Raw genomic sequence first — 17,538 nt, forward strand, 5'->3', positions numbered from 1 at the left:
CTCTCCTCCTTGACCATGGCCAGGACTCACATCTCTTTTCTCTTCATTCCCCTGCCCCAGGGTGCTGGAGAGAAGGGAGCAAAAGGAGAACCAGCAGTGATTGAACAGGTGAAGGGTCTGGGACTAGGAGGAGGTGGAGGGGTCTGGGCTAGGATGGGGGTCACACTCATTTCTCCCTCAGGGACAGCAGTTTGAGGGACCTCCAGGAGCCCCAGGACCTCGAGTGAGTCATGGCTGCATCCCACCCCCTTTCTCTTCTAGTTGGGGTGTTTGAGTCCCTGTGGTGGGGGTTGGGGAATAATGTTGCAGTATCATTAAAAGATTATTGCATGTTTGAAGCTTATAGGATGAGTCAAAATAGGGGTCGGGATGTAAAGTGGGGTGGGAGTTGATGTGGGTCAGTATAGTATTGAGGGGCCAGGGATGGCTCAGTGTTGGGTAAGGAGGTGTGCATGGGGTCAGGGTCAGTGGTGGGTTAGAAGTTGGCTTGGCTCAAGCTTTGCACTTCTTATGATTTTTGTTCCTCTGTCCCCAACAGGGGGTGGTTGGCCCCTCAGGCCCTCCTGGCCCCCCAGGATTCCCTGGAGACCCTGGTCTACCGGTAAGAAATTCCTTCTGGGTTATATCCTGGGGGAGTGAGGTTTCAGGCTGTGAAGCTGAAATTGGGAACTTGTATGTCTGAACATGGACCCGAGAGGCAGGCACTGAGGGCATCGTGCTGAAGCTGGCATTGACCTCGCCGGCTCATCTCTCTCCCCATCTGTGAATTGTTACCCCTCTTCTTTCTCTGGGGGCCTTCCCCTGCTTTTCTCTTCCATTTGTCTCTATCCTTGAGTGTCTTTCATCTCTGTGTTTTTCCCTATGTCTCTGTCTCTCCCCTGCCTCCATCCCTCTGTCTCCCCATCTTTCTCTCCTCTCCCTGTCTTTGTCTTTCTCTGCCTCTTTCTCTCCATCTCACTACCTCTGTCTTCTCTGTCTCTCCATCCCTGCCACTTTTTATGGCTCTCCCTCCCTCTGTCTTTCTCTTGCCTACTCTCTTTCTCGCTCTCCCTGCCTCCATCTTTCTCTGTCTCTCTCCCCTCTCCCCCTCCACCTCTCTCATCTCTCTGTCTGTCCATCTCTCTGCCTCCATCCACCTCTGTCTCTCCCTCTCTCAGGGTCCTGCTGGCCTCCCAGGAATCCCTGGCATTGATGGGATCCGGGGTCTACCAGGCACTGTGATCATGATGCCGGTAAGAGGGAGATAGGGTGGCACATCCTTGGGGGTTTAGTCCTGACCCAGGAGGGGGCCTCTCCTTGGGCTCCCCTCATGACTAGCTGCCCCCTAGTTCCAGTTTGCAAGCAGCTCCCTCAAAGGACCCCCAGTCTCCTTCCAGCAAGCCCAGGCTCAGGCAGTACTGCAACAGGCTCAGGTGAGTAGAGGGTAATCAGGGACCAACAGGGGGTAATGGGAGGACATTGAGAGAGTGACAGAGGTGGGGGATAATGAAGGCTAGTCAGGAGGCAGGTGGATATTTGTCTCCTGAAGATGCCTTTTGGGAGGGTGTTGGGGTTTTTGGGAGACCTGAAGTTCTGTTCCCCTCCATCTTTCCAGCTGTCTATGAAAGGTCCCCCTGGCCCAGTAGGGCTCACTGGGCGCCCAGGCCCTGTGGTGAGTAAGGAGTCTGGATGGAGGAGGGGGGATACCTCAGTGGAGGGGGGAACCTCCCTCTAACTCCATTACCTCATCTCTCTTCCTCCAAGGGTCTCCCTGGGTATCCGGGTCAGAAAGGAGAGATGGGAGAAATGGGGCCACAGGTGAGATTGGTGGGGATGGGGACAGGATTGGTTGGGAAGGGTCTTTTCCCAGAGCCACAGGATAAAGTGCTATTTGAGGACAATGACAAAGGGGCTAAGGGTACCTTTGCAATTACTGCCCTTCCTAGAGGATGATTTAAAATAAGTCGTTCCTCCTTCTTATTCTCCTTTTTTTTTTTTTTTTTTTCTCTTCTAGGGTCCTCGAGGCCTTCAGGGACCTCTTGGGCCCCCTGGCCGGGAGGGAAAGATGGTGAGTAACTTGTAGGTCTTTAGGTCATCCCTCATCCATCCCTCAACACCCAACATGAGCCTTGGCTCCATGCCCCCAGGATCTGCTGGTGTCATTGGTGGGATAAGGGAACTAAGGACAGAGAATGGCAACTCTACTGAGTGTGTCACAAAGGTATCTGGCCAGGTCACAGAGTCAAGGAGGACTTTCTGGACGGAATGATGCTTGAACTGAGATCTGAGGTATAACCAGGTAAACAGGAGAGGAAGGGTATTCTAAGTAGAGGGAATGGCACATGCAGAAGAAAAGACTGGTGCACTGAGGGAGATGATGAACAAGATAATTCCAGACAGTTTTAAATGCAACGAGGAACACAGAGCTAGACATTTAATGGAGATTTTAGTTTTTATGATGGTGGTGACATGGACTAGAACAAAGGGCCTAGAGATAAAGAATAATGGACAGCTTTGAGATGTATTTGGGAGGTTAAACTGGTACGCAGAGAATCCCCCAGGATTCTGCATGAGGAAAGTACTCAACCAATAGTAATAGGTATCTTGACGCTGTCACCTCCCTGATAGGGCCGCTCTGGAGCAGATGGGGCTCGGGGCCTCCCAGGAGACACAGGACCTAAGGTGGGTGATAAGGTCAGGATTGGGACTTGGAGGGACCATCAGGTCAAGGACTCAGGGCTCAGGTGGTGTCTCTTTGTGCAGGGTGATCGGGGTTTTGATGGCTTGCCAGGGCTACCTGGAGAGAAAGGGCAAAGGGTGAGTGTATGAGGCCCCTCCCCCATAGCAAGCTTCCTGATATTCATGGCACCCTCTCCACCCCCAGTACTGGAGCCTCCATCCCTGTGTGTGAGCTCTGATCCCTTGTGCCTCATTTCCTTTCCTGTGGGGCTGGTCTCTATCCCCACATTTCCACTCTGAACTCCCCTCTATTCCCAACTCCAGGGTGACTTTGGCCATGTGGGGCAACCTGGTCCCCCAGGAGAGGATGGTAAGAAGGTAAGTTTGGAAGAGAGAGAATGGTCTAGAAGCTAGAAAGCCAGAATGAGAGAGCAATAGAGTATTCAGGGGACAGGATGAGAGGCGAGGGTCAGGAGCCTCGGTGGGGCTCCAAAAGATAGATTGAGAGCTGGGGGCTAGTACCAGAGTTAATAGGTGAGACTCAGGATTGCAGGCCCAGGATTGGGGTCAGGAGCCTGGACTGAATCACATGTGCTCAGTCTGTTGGTTATTGCCTCAAGCTCTGACTCTCGGATCCTCTGGAAGAGTCTGCCCAGATGAGGGAAGGTGGTTTTCTGAGTGTTTTTCCTCCTCCCCCATCACCAAGTGATGAACGCTTTCCCACAGGGAGCCGAAGGACCTCCGGGGCCCACTGGCCAGGCTGGGGAGCCAGTGAGTATTAGGGACCTCTGGATCCTTTGCCTGGCATGGGGGAGGGAGTCATGATTCATGGGGCCTCAGAGCAGTGATGCTGGAATAATGCTCCTACCTCCTTGCAGGGCCCCCGAGGACTGATCGGCCCTAGAGGCTCCCCTGGTCCCCTGGGACGGCCGGTGAGAATGTCACTTTCTGTCCACATCCCTGCTTGTCCTTTTCCCACCTCTGTCCCCTCTGCATGTCCATTTCTGTTACCTGGTTTCTCTGCCCACTCATCTTTCCACCTGTGCCTCTCAGTGTCTCAGACTCAGGCTCCGGTGTGGTATCTGCCCGGGTCTCACACCCTCTCCTCCCCCCAGGGTGTAGTTGGAATTGATGGTGCTCCAGGAGCCAAAGGAAATGTGGTACGTGTTCTGCCTTCTGTCCCCTAATGCTTTCTGATGTCCTGATTCCATGATCATCCATCCATATCCCTGTCCACTCCCATGACTCCTATTTCAACTTCACTGACACTTCAACACCATGATCCCTTTCAGCTTCACAGCACCCCCACTCTCTCCCCAGGGTCCTCCAGGAGAACCAGGCCCTCCAGGACAGCAGGGAAATCCCGGGTCCCAGGTTTGAGCTATCATTTTCAATAATTGGGGGGCGGTAGTAGTCAGCCAAGGTCATAGACAACTCCCAGCCTTTCCACTTCCCAGCTCACTACCCATTTCTCATGCCTTTCTTCACCCCTTTTTTTTAAAGAGAGAGAGCAAGCAGAGAAGGGGCAGAGGAAGAGAGAGAGAGAAAAAAAATCTTAAGTAGGCTCCATGCTCAGCATGGAGCCTGATGCGGGACTCAATCCCACAACCCTGAGAGCATGACCTGAGCTGAAATCAAGAGTCGGTTGCCTAACCAACTGAGCCAGCCCGGCACCCCACCTTTACCTTCTTTTTTATGTTTCCAGGGACTCCCTGGCCCTCAGGGACCCATTGGCACTCCTGGGGAGAAGGTAAGTGACAGCGCCACCTACCACCACCCTCTCCCGTCTTCTTCCTTCAGCTCTATCTGCAGGAAAAGCTTCCCACCAGGACCCTTTTATTAGCCCTGGGTAATGATAAATTGCAACATTCCTTAAACAAGCCCAGAGTTTAAAAAAATATCATTGTTAGGGAAGGGTTGGTTGGGAAAAACACAAACCCACCAAAGCTAGATCACATATTTTCTGGATTTAGGGGAACCCACAGATGCCAGTCATTGCAAATATTAGCAAGACCCATGGGCCAGGAAAGCCCTTTCTCTGGGGCCCTGTGGTGTCATCTTTATTCCTGTGCACATCTGTTCTATCTCCCCCAGCAAACAGACTTCTTGCTGCACATATCTTAGTCTGTCCTCACCCCCAAGTTCCATTTCTACACGGTTTTGTGCTGCTTTAATCACAATTTCAGCCCCTAGCTCCTCTTGACCTTATAGTTTCTTTACCCAAATCCATCTGATTATAGTTTCTATGAAGTGAGGTGTCGCTTACCTCAAAATTTCAGAAGAAAATCTGATTGGCTTAGTTGGTCCAAGGTGCCCACTTCTGGACCTATCCACTATTTGTAGAACATAGGGGGTCACCTCATGCCTGCCTGGGCCCACCTCTCATCAGATGAAGACAGAGGCACTTCTGAAGAAAAGGATGTGGCTGGGGAGTTCCCCCCCCAACACTGTTTTTACCTCCCTTGTCTCAACTCTCCCAGAGATGGAGGATTTCTGGGGCTCAGAGAGGGAAGGAGGCTTGCCCAGGATCACACAGCAAGTCTGGGCAAAGCTAGGGAGAGATTTCCTAGCCTGTGGGATATGCTTGTTCTGTGACTTTGAGTAGCTGCAGGTCTGAGTAAGGCTGTTCCTGGTGGGGTGCCAGACTCCGAGACCCATCCGTCTCCCCCTACTGTTCATCTTCTTTCAGGGTCCCCCTGGAAACCCAGGAATTCCAGGCATTCCAGGATCTGATGGCCCTCTGGTGAGACCTGGGTTCGGGCAAAAGGAGGAAAGAGAAGGGGGAGGCTTGGGAATTTGGATGGCAAATCTTGGTCTCTGACAACTCCTTTCCCCAGGGTCACCCAGGCCATGAGGGCCCCACGGGAGAGAAAGGGGCCCAGGTGAGTGGCCCTCAGGAGAGACTGGGTTGGGGATGAGGGTTGATAGGCAGGACTCACGAGGAGAGAGATGAGGGCACTGGGAACACAGTGGGGGTAGGGGTAGAACAGGATGGCACTGATCTTATCTCCATCTCAGGGTCCACAAGGGTCAGCAGGACCCCCGGGCTATCCTGGACCTCGGGGTGTGAAGGTACGTGATACTTGGTGCCTGCAAGTAGGGATGAGTCATTGACATTGGCCCCGGGGAACCAGGTTCATAAGAAACGTGTGCATGTGTGGTGAGAGGTATCAGTCAGCTAGGAGAGGTGTGGTGGGAGTGGGGTTTCAATCTGAGTGACCATACGTAGAAGTGTGTGCATTACTTGGAGCTGAACAGCCAAAGGGAAGTAGTGTAGTTGTTGCCTTGTAGTTGAGAATAGTTAGGTCCATCAGAGGCTGGACCCATTTCACTATAAACATGGTCCAGGTCAGCACACTGTAGTGAAGCAGACAGTTGGGTTTTAACTCAAGCCCAGAGCCATGTGATCCTCAAGCACAAAAATGCTGGGATCAGCCAAGAGCTATACTGTTGACCAAGGGCAGAGGCATTGGAATTCACATCTAATATGAGTCCAGTTACACTGTAGCCAAGAATGGTACCTGTGGTTTAAGAACAGAGTTTGGTGGTAGCCAAGAAGCAACTCACCACATTTTTGCATTGTAGGCAAGCTCAGTTATGCTATAACAAAGGAGGGGGCTATATTGTAGTCAGCCACAGAGTCCTATGGGTGGCCAAACTCAGAGTTACATTGTAACCAGGCACAGTTATATATAGTTGAAGCCTATGTTGTAACTGAGTCTAATTACATTGTAGCCGGGGTCAGAGAATCATGGTAGCCTAAGCTTTGTTACATTGTGGTCAAGTGAATACCCTTGTGGTTGGAGATAGTCATGCTATTGTCAAAACAGTTATATTGTATTTAAGTACAACTTCATTATAGTCACTGAGCTCAGTTACATTGTGTCTCTCTGTGGCTGGAGATAGTCATGCTATTCTCAAAACATGGTTATGTTGTATCCAAGTGCAATTTCATTATAGTTTCTGAGCTCGGTTACATATGTCTCTCTGTGGCTGGAGACAATCATGCTATTGTCAAAACACAGTTATGTTGTATCCAAGTGCAATTTCATTACAGTCTCTGAGCTCAGTCACATTGTAGCCAAGTGCAGTTTTCATTGCAACCCAAGGCCAGGGTTTGGGCACCTGGGCTTGAACTGAGCAGCCTTGCTGTAGCTAAGTACAGACTCGCCTTGTTGCCAGGCACAGAGTCGCATTGTAGCCAGCACAATGGGGAGCATTCCTTTGCCTTTAGAATGAGACTGGGGCCTGGAATGTTCATCCTCTTTCTCCTGCCAGAAGGAACTGTGGACACAGTGTCCCCGGGAGATTGGAATCAATTACTCGGAAATTTGGCCTTCCCTGCACACCCCCACACAGATGACCCTGGGAGGTTGCCAGTGGGAAGAGGGGTGGAGAGGCAGCCTCTTGCACACCACACTAACAGCGTTGGAGAAAGGTCATTTCCTCTAAGGCTGCCCCCTTCCACTCCTGTCCAGTATCCTTTTGGGACTGTCCTGTTTTGGGGCAGGGGACTGAGTTGGAGGGCCCTTTGTAAGCAGGGAAGGGACTTGAGATCTTTTTTATTTTTCAGGGTACCTCTGGCAACCGGGGTCTCCAGGGGGAGAAAGGAGAGAAGGTGAGAAGAGAGGAGGGTCCTGGTTGGGGGGGGAGCCCTAATAATGGGACTCTGGTTGTATCCCTTCCCTGAAGCCCTGACCTCTGACCTCTACACTCTCTCCCACCTAGGGAGAGGATGGCTTCCCGGGCTTCAAGGGCGATGTGGGGCTCAAAGGAGATCGGGTAAGATGACTTCTAGATGAGGGATCTAGTGGTTCTGGGGCACTTGGGGAAGACAGTGAAGGGGGGAGGGTGCTGGGGCTCAGATAGGGGGCTGGAGGGAGCAGGAGTGACTCAGGGTCTGACACCTCCTTTCTATTCCAGGGGCTCCCCGGCCCCCCCGGCCCCCGGGGAGAGGATGGTCCGGAAGGGCTGAAGGGGCAGGAGGGGCTGGCTGGCGAGGAGGGTCCCCCAGGCTCAGCTGGGGAGAAGGTGAATGGACCTTGGTCACCCTCTCCAGTCTACTCTATGGCTTCCCATCCTGCTGCCAAGATGTTCCCTGGCCCTTTGCCTTCTGCCCTTGGCTCTTTTATCTCCAACCTCAGGAGGCTGCTACCACACTTACCATCTCTAATTCCTTAACTCAGCAATACAGAGCAATTTCATGCACATTTTCTGATTTTTATCCCCAAAACCACCACAGGCAACAGGAATTTTTATCCCCATTTTGCAGACAAGGAAGCTGAGATAGAACAGAATAGAATAGAATGAGTTGCCCAAAGATATGCCCCTAGCAGGCAGGAGCCAAGACTTGAACTCCCTGAATCTCACCCTATTGCCCCTGTCACCATGCTCCAGCCATCCTGCCCTTTCTTTTCTGACCTTCAGGTTGCAATTTCTGACATTTGTCCCATAATTTCTCTGTAGGGCAAGCTTGGGGTGCCAGGTCTCCCGGGTTACCCAGGACGTCCAGGCCCTAAGGTAAGAAGCTAAGGGGTAGGGGGTGGGCAAGGACAGCATTCAGAGATTGATTAACATCTGGAGGGCCAGGTTGTGGTCTAGGGGAGTGAGCTGTCCACCCCCTGGGTCACTAAGAGACAGCATAAGCTGTGAGCTTTAGTATCAGACTTGGGTTCAAATACCCACTCCTTATCTGCTAAGTGACCTTGGACGAGTCTCTTGAGCCCACTTGCTTCATTGTAAAATGGAGATACCAGTAGTTTTTATCTCATCCATTTGATTATAATAGCATTGATAATTTTGATAATAAAACTATACGATCCATCTTATTTGGTGTGATTAGGGTTGGTTGAAACAAAGCCAGTAAGGAGGAGAATCACAAAAAAAAAAAAAATTCCATGTCTTACATATATTGAATTATAACTTACAATAAAATGTACTTATATAAAAATGTACATTTGTTTGCCAATTTTTTGATGGTTGAGGCTGCTGATTAGACATGTCTTTCTGCCTAAACCACACCCACATTACATCACTGAAGATTTATAGTTTGGGTTTATATAAAGTGGAACAGAAACTTAGACACTTGGGAAGAAATCCAAGTGCAGAATCCTTCCAGAGTTCCACACTTTTGTCATCTCCATCTGGCAGTTATCTTGTGCATATGCCTCATTTGACGTGACTTTTTTTAGTGACTTCCCTTTTTATTGAGTCTTTTCCATTTAACTTAGATTTGGTAGACATCTTTCTTTTCCTTTCTGCATTCCATCAGTTGTTGTAAACTTTCATTAAGTCACATGACTCCAATAGCAAGGGCAACTGACATAAACAGACTTGGGAATAAACTCAAGGCACCATACCTAAGAATAGAACTCAACCGATTGGAGCAGGAGTTCATAGGATTTAGAGCAAAGCCTCTTAGACAAGACCAGTCTGTGTGTTTTGGGCAGCGAGTAATACATGACAGAAGGCATGGTGTGTTGGTTAAGTTGAGGTTGGTGTCTTAGCTGTTATAAAAAAATACTTTAGAGAGGGTGGCCTAGACAACAGAAATTTATTTCTCACTGTTTTTGATGCTGGAAGTCTGAGATCAGAGTGCTAGCATGGTTGGATTCTGGTAAGGACTCTCTGGTTCCAGACAGCTGTGTCCTCTTTGTATCCTCACGTGGGGCGCTGGGGGGAGAGGGGGACAGAGAGAGAGAGAGAGAGGGAGAGAGAGACAGGGACAGGGAGGGAAGGAGAGAGAGATCTAGTCTCCTTTTCTTATAAAGACACTGATCCACTTCGTGAGGGCTCCAATATCATGACCTACTTACCTCCCAAAGGTTCCACCTCTAAATACCATTCTTTTTTTTTTTTTAAGATTTTAAAATTTTTATTTATTTGACAGAGAGAGAGAGAGAGAGAGCACAAGCAGGGGGAGCGGCAGGCAGAAGGAGAGGGAGAAGTGGACTCCCCGCTCAGCAAGGCGCCCGATGTGGGGCTCGATCCCAGGACCCTGGGATCATGACCTGAGCCGAAGGCAGTTGCTTAACCAACTGAACCACCCAGGCACCCCTCCAAATACCATTCTTCAACATAGGGCTTCAGCACGTGAACTTGAGGGGACACAAACATTCGGTCCATAGCAGTCAGTAATAATCAGCCTGAATAATGACAGCTAACATGTCATAAGCTCTTACTATGTGTCATACACCATGTAAAATACTTTCTATACCTTATCCTATTTGATCCTCCCCAAAACCTTGTGAGGGAGGTATTGTTGGTATTCCCAGGCTATAAATAAGGAGACTGATGCTCAGAGAGGGTAAGCCATTTGACCAGGGCCACACAGCTAGTCTAGTGGTAGGTCTGGGATTCAAAACGTGGTGAGGGGTGGGAGGGGCTAGAAGAGCCTGTGATGTCCTCCCCTGGTTGGAGGGAGGATGCCTCCGAGATGGGCAGGACGGCATGGACTGAAGTCAGTCAGTTAACAAATATCAAGTAAGCTCCGACTTTGTACCAGGTTGAGGAGACTAAGACCAGAGTAACATGTCCTAGCAGAGAAAACATACAATGAATAAGTAAGCAAAGGAACAAGGTCATTTCAGTATAAATATATTGGGAAAACAAAATAGGACAATGTGATAGAGGGAGGGTGACTTGGAGGATGTGGTGGTCAGGATGGTGGCAGAAGATTTCTCTAAGGAGTTGACATCTAAGTGAGATCCAAAGGATGAGGGATAGCTGCCTCTGTGGGGGCCTGAGAGAAGAGAAGTTTAGGCAAAGGAAGCAGCCAGTGCAAAGGCCCTGAGGCAGGAGTGAACCAGTGTGCCTGAGTAACATGGAGGGGCCAGTGTGGCTGGGGTGGAGTGAGCAAGGGTGGGGGAAGAGGAGGGCAGAGGGCTACCTTGGAGGAGGATGGGGCTGGAGGGACCAAAGAAGCTTCTGGAAAGGATGGAGTGGCTGAAGGGTGAGGGGTCAACTTTGCTCCCCACCTACTCCTCACCCCAGTCTTCTCTCTCTGATTCTCTCAACTCAGGGGTCTACTGGCTTTCCCGGGCCCCTGGGGTCATTAGGAGAAAAAGGGAAGCGGGTGAGTCGTGATCCCGGGGTCCGGGGAGAGGGGGAACTCTCTGTCTGGGGGAACACGTGTGGCTCTGCAGGACAGTGGGGAGGCCCCTGGGTGGCTGTATCCAAGCCCGGAAGCACTTGTCTGCACACATATCCCCAGACGCAGCACAGGGCCCATGTAGGTGACCCCACCGGGCATTCCTGAACATGTGCCAGTGTGCACGGGCCTCTCAGCGTGGGTCGGATGGGGTCTGGGTGCTGCAACGTGTGGGCCTGTGGTAAGCAAGGACCCAGGCCTGCGTGCACGTGTGTGACTGTGGACGTAAGTGTGTGTGTGAAAGGGTATGGATATGCACACGTGCACGTCTGTGTACATGGAGTGTGTACACATGCATGCTGTGTGTGCACTGTTGCTGTGTCAGTGGGCATGGAGTGCACACACGTGAGTCTGTGTGTACTGCTCTGCTTATAAGGACCGCGTCCTCCTGTGAATCCATGCGTGCACGTGTTTATGTTGAGTGTGCACGTGTGCAAGGGACAGATTGCACGAGGAGCTCAGGTGTCGACCCGAGGCTGTGGGTCACCCAACGTGTGCTGCTACGGCATGCAGTCTGGGAGAAGTGGGTGTCCTTCTGGGCTTGTGTTTGGACCCTGTAGGTGCAATCACAGGTGTAACTGGGTGTCTGTGATCTTTGCACAGTGAGAGAGAGAGAGAGAGAGAGAGAGAGAGAGAAAGGCTTGTGAATAAACGTGCAGCAGACCTCTTTCTGGGTCTGTGCCTGGATGCATCTGTGTGCGTCAGGTCTTTGCATCATAACTTTCTTCTGCTTCCCCCTCACCTGATTTATTTTCCAGGGGAAGGCGGGGCAGCCAGGCCTGGAAGGAGAGCGGGGACCACCAGTAAGAAGATGGCTCCCCCATTCTGCCGGGCCGGGGGGGGGGCAGGGCTGGAAGGAGGGGCTGCAGGAGGAGAGGCAGTGGGGAGGTCGTACGTGGGCAGGGCAGTGGGTTTGGGTTACATCGGTGTCCCTGGTAGGGCAAGGAGGAGTCACAGAGGGAGGGGGCCCAGAGGACTTGGGCTCATCTCCTAGGCTTCCCCCACCTCTTGCTTCTAATCTTTGCTTCTTTTCTACTCAGGGCTCCCGTGGAGAGAGGGGGCAGCCTGGTGCCACCGGGCAACCAGGCCCCAAGGTATGGGCTGGGCGGGTGATCAGGCCCCCATGCAGGCCCCCTGGCCCAAGCTCCTCAAGGCCCTCTAGGAAGCCCTCCCAGTTGGGTTTGTCCTGCAGCCTGAATCTTATCCATTGTGTCCTAGGGCGATGTGGGCCAGGATGGGGCCGCTGGCATCCCTGGAGAAAAGGTGAGCATGTGTCACGTCCAGATGGGAGACAAACCCAGGAGGGAGGGAGGCATTATGATGCGGTGGAAGGAACCCAGCCTCTAAAGTCCCAGCTCTGCCACTTGACTGCTGTGTGACCCTGGGCAAGTCACTCGACCTCTCTGGGCCTTGTTTTCCCCCTCTATGAGCTGGGAATACCACAGTCCCCACCGCAAAGGGCTGCAGTGACACAGGACATGACTGACTGCATGTCGCGCATCTGGCCCCATACCCAGTGGGCAGAAAGTGTCAGTAGGCTTGTCCTTATGTGGGGCTCAGGGGGCCAGGCCAGAGGGATGAGGCCATGGTTTTTGGTTCCATTTCAGGGCCTCCCAGGTCTGCAAGGCCCTCCTGGATTTTCTGGGCCAAAGGGTCCCCCTGTAAGTGAGTGCACCCTAATTGGGGGTGGCCTGGAGGGAGCCAGGGAGTGGGGAGACTCCTTAGTCATGCCTCATCTCTCTCCTACCTTGTCCCCCAGGGCCCCCAGGGGAAAGATGGACGTCCTGGGCACCCTGGTCAGAGAGGAGAATTGGTGAGTGGCCTCTGGACTTCTGACCCCTGGCCTCATTAGGCTCTCTAGTTCTTCCTCCTGTGTGACACCCCTTTTAATTTTTCCCCCAGGGCTTCCAAGGTCAGACAGGCCCACCTGGACCAGCTGGTGTCGTGGGTCCTCAGGTCAGAACGGACCCCACAGGTCTTCCCAGTTTTGCACCAGTTGGGAGATATGTGGGGGGAAGCGCATCTCAGACAGCCCCCCCCCCAATGTTGGACCACCTCCCTTCAAGATAAGCTTCCTTCCTCTTCAGGGAAAGACAGGAGAAGCTGGACCTCTGGGTGAGAGGGGCCCCCCAGGCCCTCCTGGACCTCCCGGTGAACAAGGTCTTCCGGGCCTGGAAGGCAGAGAGGGTGTCAAGGTGAGACCCTGCCCCCTAGGAAATCTCAAAGTTTCCTCAATGGCCCCATGCCACCCCAGGCCTCAGAATCAACTCCATGGGGGAGGGGGCCCAGATTCACAGACTAGGAGGAAACACCCCTTCTCTGGAGCCTGACCTTCCTCCTCTGCACTCCTACAGGGGGACCTGGGACCACCGGGACCCCTTGGGAAGGAAGGACCACCTGGACCCAGGGGCTTCCCCGGCCCCCAAGGAGCCCCTGGGGACCCAGTGAGTATCCTTTGGAGCCCCCTCCCCCCCACAAATATACCTGGCTGGGCTGTGAAGCGGAGGAGGAGGGGGGCTCTGGGGAGGGACATGGTGGTGGCATCCTGGAGACAACCATGAAAGTAAAGGAGGGACCTGGAGGAGATAGACCCCTGACCCTCAGTGCCTAGGAAGGAGGGGGGAACTGTGAGCCTCCAGAAGGCAGGACCTGAGCACACCCTTGGGCGTCTCTTGACTGAATCATCTCCTCCCTCAGGGACCTATTGGTTTAAAGGGTGACAAAGGCCCCCTGGGCCCTGTTGGAGCCAACGTAAGTGTAAACCCATCTGTTGGGTGGGGGGCAGGGTGGAAGGGCCTTGGGGCATCTGGGAAGCTGGGCATTGCCATGATTAAGTCCACTATTTTGGGTGTCAAACAGGCCTGGGTCACACGCATGACCTCAGTTTTCGCACCTATAACATGGCCCCATCCGTGAGATGATCTGTCCCACACTTACTGCATGCCAGACATCAACATATAAAAATCTCCTTTCTCCTGGAGCTTATATTCTAGTTGAGGAGATAAGGAATCAGTGGTGATGAATAGCACAGAGAAAGGGGAGTAGGGAGAGAGGCGTTGAAATGAGCTGGTCAAGGAAGGCCTCCTGAGAAGGTGACATTTGAGCTAAGACCTGAGGGAGGTGAAGAAGGAGCCATGCGGATATATAAGGGAAGAGTGTTCCAGGCAGCGGGAATAGCATGCGCAAAGGCCCTGGGGCTGGAGTGTGCGCGGCATGTTGGAGGAAATGGTGAGGCCTGTGTGGCTGGAAGGAAGAGAGTGAGGGGGTGAGTGGGAGGCAGAGAGGGCAGGAGGTAATGGGGCAGGTTGTGCAGGGCCTGTGTAAGGACGATTTCCCATTTCCTGAGTAAGCTGGAAGCTGTGGAGGGCTGTGAGCAGGGGGACATGTGTGCCCTGACTCAGGTGTCCCTCTGGCTGCTGTGGGGAAGGGAACAGAGTCGATAAGACACCAGTAGCTCCTTAACTCCGTGCCTGGTGGCTTGAAAGGCCTCTGTCAGTGAGAACTACTTTGCTATTTTTCCTGACCCTTTACCCCTGTTTTCAGGGCTCCCCTGGGGAGCGGGGGCCACTGGGCCCGGCAGGAGGCATTGGGCTTCCCGGCCAAAGCGGAGGCCCAGGCCTTGTTGGCCCTGCAGGCGAGAAGGGGTCCCCGGTGAGTGCCTGCCCACTACATTCCTCAAGCATCCTCAGGACCCCACATACCAGGACCTTCCCTCTTCCCTGGCCCCTGACATCCCCACTTCCACTCCCCCATCAGGGTGAACGTGGCTCCCCTGGACCCATAGGCAAAGATGGGATCCCAGGGCCCCTGGGGCTTCCCGGACCCCCTGGATCTGTTGGGCCGTCTGGCGAGGATGGGGACAAGGTGAGCGTTCATGGAGAGGACGGGCCTCAGGGTCTCAGGGTACGGAGAGTCCAAGTTGGTCCTCCCTCATCCCGTTTCCTCTGCAGGGGGAAGTGGGCCCCCTTGGTAGCAAGGGGAACAAAGGCGACAAAGGGGATGCGGTGAGTGTGGGGCCCCAGGGAGGGAAGTGGTCCTGGGGGAAGACAGAGGGATGTGAAGGATGGGGTGGGTAGCTGGGGCCCCGAGAGAATGGGAAGGGTGCTGGGGTGTGACCCCCTCCTCTCCCTTTCCTTGGCGGCATCATTCTCTCTGTCTGTGACTCTGCATGGCCCTGAGGCATCGCATCCCCAGCTTCCCCCAGGACTTCAGCCACAGTGCACAGCGTCTGTGAGCCAGCTCAGTCCCTGGAGGGACTTCTGGGGGAAAGTCCTGTTGGGCCAAGCTCAGGATGATGTCTGTGTCTGATCCTGTCGGTTGATGGCTAGGAACACAGGGCTGTACAGGAAGCAGCTGTTGCTTCCTGGTGGGTGGAGTGGGAGGCAATGATTGTCATCTTGAGTGCCCTCCTAATCTTGAACTTGAGGTGTTTTTTTGGCTGTGTTCCCTCCACCAGGGCCCACCTGGACCAATAGGAGTACGGGGTCCTGTGGGACACCCAGGCTCCCCGGTGAGTGCTCCTGGCTTTGTGACCATCCCCTGGATCCCAGATAGGAAGGGACAGGGTTCTCCACCATGACCCAGACCCAAACTCAACCCCAATCCTGATCTACCCCTCCATGCTGACATCCAACAGGAACTCCCCCCAGAATCTGACTCAATCCCAATCTCAACCTGAATCCTGAAGGCCCTCACAGTCCCAGTCTTAACCCGACCCATGACCTTAACCTCAGTCCCAACTCAAACTTTATCTTCAAATCTGAACCTTGACCCCATCCTACCCTTAACCCCAACTCTGACCCACCCTCCAATGCTGACCCCAAACCTGAACTCAAACTTTGAATCTGACCTTGGCCCCAACCTTAAACTCAACCCTAAATTTCATCTCAGCCCCATCATGACCTTGACCTCAACTCACCACCCAATGCCCATCTCACCACCCAATACCCATATGAAAACTTTGACTCAACCCTTTACTTAATTCCCAAACTTTGACCCTTAGCCTGCACCCCCCAACGCCAAGTCCAACCCTGACCCTTTCCAAACTTAATCCCAACCCTGACTGTAATTGTTAACCTCAGTCCTGACTTTGACCCTGAGCCTATCTCCAACCCTTGACCCAGACCCTACCTGTGCCCTGCTTCTGTCCTTCTCCCAGGGAGCAGATGGGGCTCAGGGACGCCGGGGACCACCAGGCCTCTTTGGGCAGAAAGGAGATGACGGAGTGAGAGGCTTTGTGGGGATGATTGGCCCTCCTGGCCTGCAGGTGGGTGTCCGAGTTTGGGGGTGTGGCCTCTTTCCCTGCACTCTGTGCTCCAATCTTTCTTCTTCTTTCCACAGGGGCTGCCAGGTCCTCCTGGAGAGAAAGGGGAGGTCGGAGACGTAGGGTCCATGGTATGGACAACCTGGGGAAGGTGGGAGGGGGAAGAGGATAGCAGAGTGGTGGTGGCCATTACATCAGTTTTGGGGGGGCGGTGTCACAGGGCACGTTGTCATTTTAAGGTGATGCCGGTCACCAACATTAAGGATGGTGTTTGTGGTTAGTGGTGCCTTTGGGGAGTCATGAGGTCACTGGATGCTATGCTGACTGTCCCACAGGGTCCCCATGGAGCACCAGGGCCTAGGGGTCCCCATGGCCCCAGTGGATCAGAGGTGAGGACTCGGTGGGGGGTGGGGCAGAATGCCTGAGAGGTGGGGTCCTCCATTTCCCGAAAATGGGCTGTTGGGATCCCACAGTCCCACTTCTACCCCTTGCTGTCTCTCCAGGGCCCTCCAGGGCTGCCTGGGGGAGTTGGTCAGCCGGGTGCTGTGGGCGAGAAGGTGAGAGAAAGGGGGCAGGGGGCTGCCTAGGGTGGGGGAGACACAGCCAGTCCTGCTTGGGGGTGGCTGTTCCGGGGAGCTCCTCCCTGTCCTTTGTTATCAGACCTCTCCCTACCCTGACTTTGCCTCCTGCAGGGTGAGCCAGGGGAGGCTGGAGACCCAGGACCCCCAGGAACCCCAGGCATCCCTGTGAGTGACTGTGTCCTATACCCCTGCACCCATCTTAGGGAACCTCTGACCCCTGGGCATCTTGGGGCACCCTGACCTCTGGGCAGGCCTGAGTCAGCCACTGACTCAGGACCTATGGGTATCCCCAGTTATCTTGATGACAGAGTCCTGGAAGGTCTCAGATAGGGCTGCTACATAGAGTTCTTCAGGTTGTACACCTACAGGAGGGTGTGGGGCTGGGGGTGCAGGTGAGGGCTCAGATCCAAGCCATGAACCCGGAGTGGGGGATGAACTTCCCAGAGGGATCCCCTTTCCTAACTCACTCCAGTGTGGCATGTGGGCTAGACCAGCCTTGGTCATGATCTCTGAGCAATTGGACCATCCTGGCCCCTGACTCTGATAAATCCTAGATAACCTTTGACCTCTGACCCTTTGACAGAGGGTCTAGCTCCTCTGACCCCTGGCCCCAGGAAAGTCCCAGACCACCCAGATTCCTGAGTCCAGGGATGCTAACCCTTTGAAGAGTCCAGGCTATTCTGACCTCTGACCTCTGTTTCTGCAAAGGGGCCCAAGGGAGAAATTGGTGAAAAGGGGGACTCAGGCCCATCTGGGGCTGCTGGACCCCCAGGCAAGAAAGGCCCCCCTGGAGAGGATGGAGCCAAAGGGAATGTGGTGAGTCCTGGGAGAGGTGGAGGCAGAGATCGGGGAGGGGCACTTATGTCCACTTGAACCTGCTCCCTAAC

General features: G+C 53.5%; 1 protein-coding gene across 8 annotated transcripts in view; it reads left to right on the forward strand.

Annotated features, from left to right (window-relative positions):
* The window catches only part of COL5A3 (collagen type V alpha 3 chain), a 36,934-nt gene that overhangs the window by 9,072 nt on the left and 10,324 nt on the right, over positions 1-17,538 (forward strand). For 5 of the 8 annotated variants that reach the window (XR_013441522.1, XM_078055867.1, XM_078055870.1 and 2 more), the window contains 42 exons: positions 61-108; positions 182-223; positions 539-601; positions 1,158-1,232; positions 1,329-1,412; positions 1,595-1,651; positions 1,744-1,797; positions 1,994-2,047; positions 2,608-2,661; positions 2,743-2,796; positions 2,983-3,036; positions 3,385-3,429; positions 3,537-3,818; positions 3,979-4,032; positions 4,364-4,408; positions 5,348-5,401; positions 5,496-5,540; positions 5,677-5,730; positions 7,232-7,276; positions 7,387-7,440; positions 7,582-7,689; positions 8,125-8,178; positions 10,679-10,732; positions 11,566-11,610; positions 11,848-11,901; positions 12,026-12,070; positions 12,415-12,468; positions 12,567-12,620; positions 12,710-12,763; positions 12,895-13,002; positions 13,162-13,251; positions 13,505-13,558; positions 14,351-14,458; positions 14,564-14,671; positions 14,758-14,811; positions 15,264-15,317; positions 15,966-16,073; positions 16,148-16,201; positions 16,406-16,459; positions 16,574-16,627; positions 16,763-16,816; positions 17,360-17,467. Coding sequence is in view for 7 of the 8 variants with exons in the window: in XM_078055867.1 (XP_077911993.1) it covers positions 61-108; positions 182-223; positions 539-601; positions 1,158-1,232; positions 1,329-1,412; positions 1,595-1,651; positions 1,744-1,797; positions 1,994-2,047; positions 2,608-2,661; positions 2,743-2,796; positions 2,983-3,036; positions 3,385-3,429; positions 3,537-3,818; positions 3,979-4,032; positions 4,364-4,408; positions 5,348-5,401; positions 5,496-5,540; positions 5,677-5,730; positions 7,232-7,276; positions 7,387-7,440; positions 7,582-7,689; positions 8,125-8,178; positions 10,679-10,732; positions 11,566-11,610; positions 11,848-11,901; positions 12,026-12,070; positions 12,415-12,468; positions 12,567-12,620; positions 12,710-12,763; positions 12,895-13,002; positions 13,162-13,251; positions 13,505-13,558; positions 14,351-14,458; positions 14,564-14,671; positions 14,758-14,811; positions 15,264-15,317; positions 15,966-16,073; positions 16,148-16,201; positions 16,406-16,459; positions 16,574-16,627; positions 16,763-16,816; positions 17,360-17,467 (2,847 nt within the window). In the remaining variant the exon portion in view is untranslated. The remainder of the gene's footprint in view (positions 1-60; positions 109-181; positions 224-538; positions 602-1,157; positions 1,233-1,328; positions 1,413-1,594; positions 1,652-1,743; positions 1,798-1,993; positions 2,048-2,607; positions 2,662-2,742; positions 2,797-2,982; positions 3,037-3,384; positions 3,430-3,536; positions 3,819-3,978; positions 4,033-4,363; positions 4,409-5,347; positions 5,402-5,495; positions 5,541-5,676; positions 5,731-7,231; positions 7,277-7,386; positions 7,441-7,581; positions 7,690-8,124; positions 8,179-10,678; positions 10,733-11,565; positions 11,611-11,847; positions 11,902-12,025; positions 12,071-12,414; positions 12,469-12,566; positions 12,621-12,709; positions 12,764-12,894; positions 13,003-13,161; positions 13,252-13,504; positions 13,559-14,350; positions 14,459-14,563; positions 14,672-14,757; positions 14,812-15,263; positions 15,318-15,965; positions 16,074-16,147; positions 16,202-16,405; positions 16,460-16,573; positions 16,628-16,762; positions 16,817-17,359; positions 17,468-17,538) is intronic. The other 3 variants (XM_036119642.2, XM_078055871.1, XM_078055869.1) reach the window with 2 other exon arrangements.

Source organism: Halichoerus grypus, chromosome 1 (assembly GCF_964656455.1).
Source record: "Halichoerus grypus chromosome 1, mHalGry1.hap1.1, whole genome shotgun sequence".
NCBI classification, from domain to species: domain Eukaryota; kingdom Metazoa; phylum Chordata; class Mammalia; order Carnivora; family Phocidae; genus Halichoerus; species Halichoerus grypus.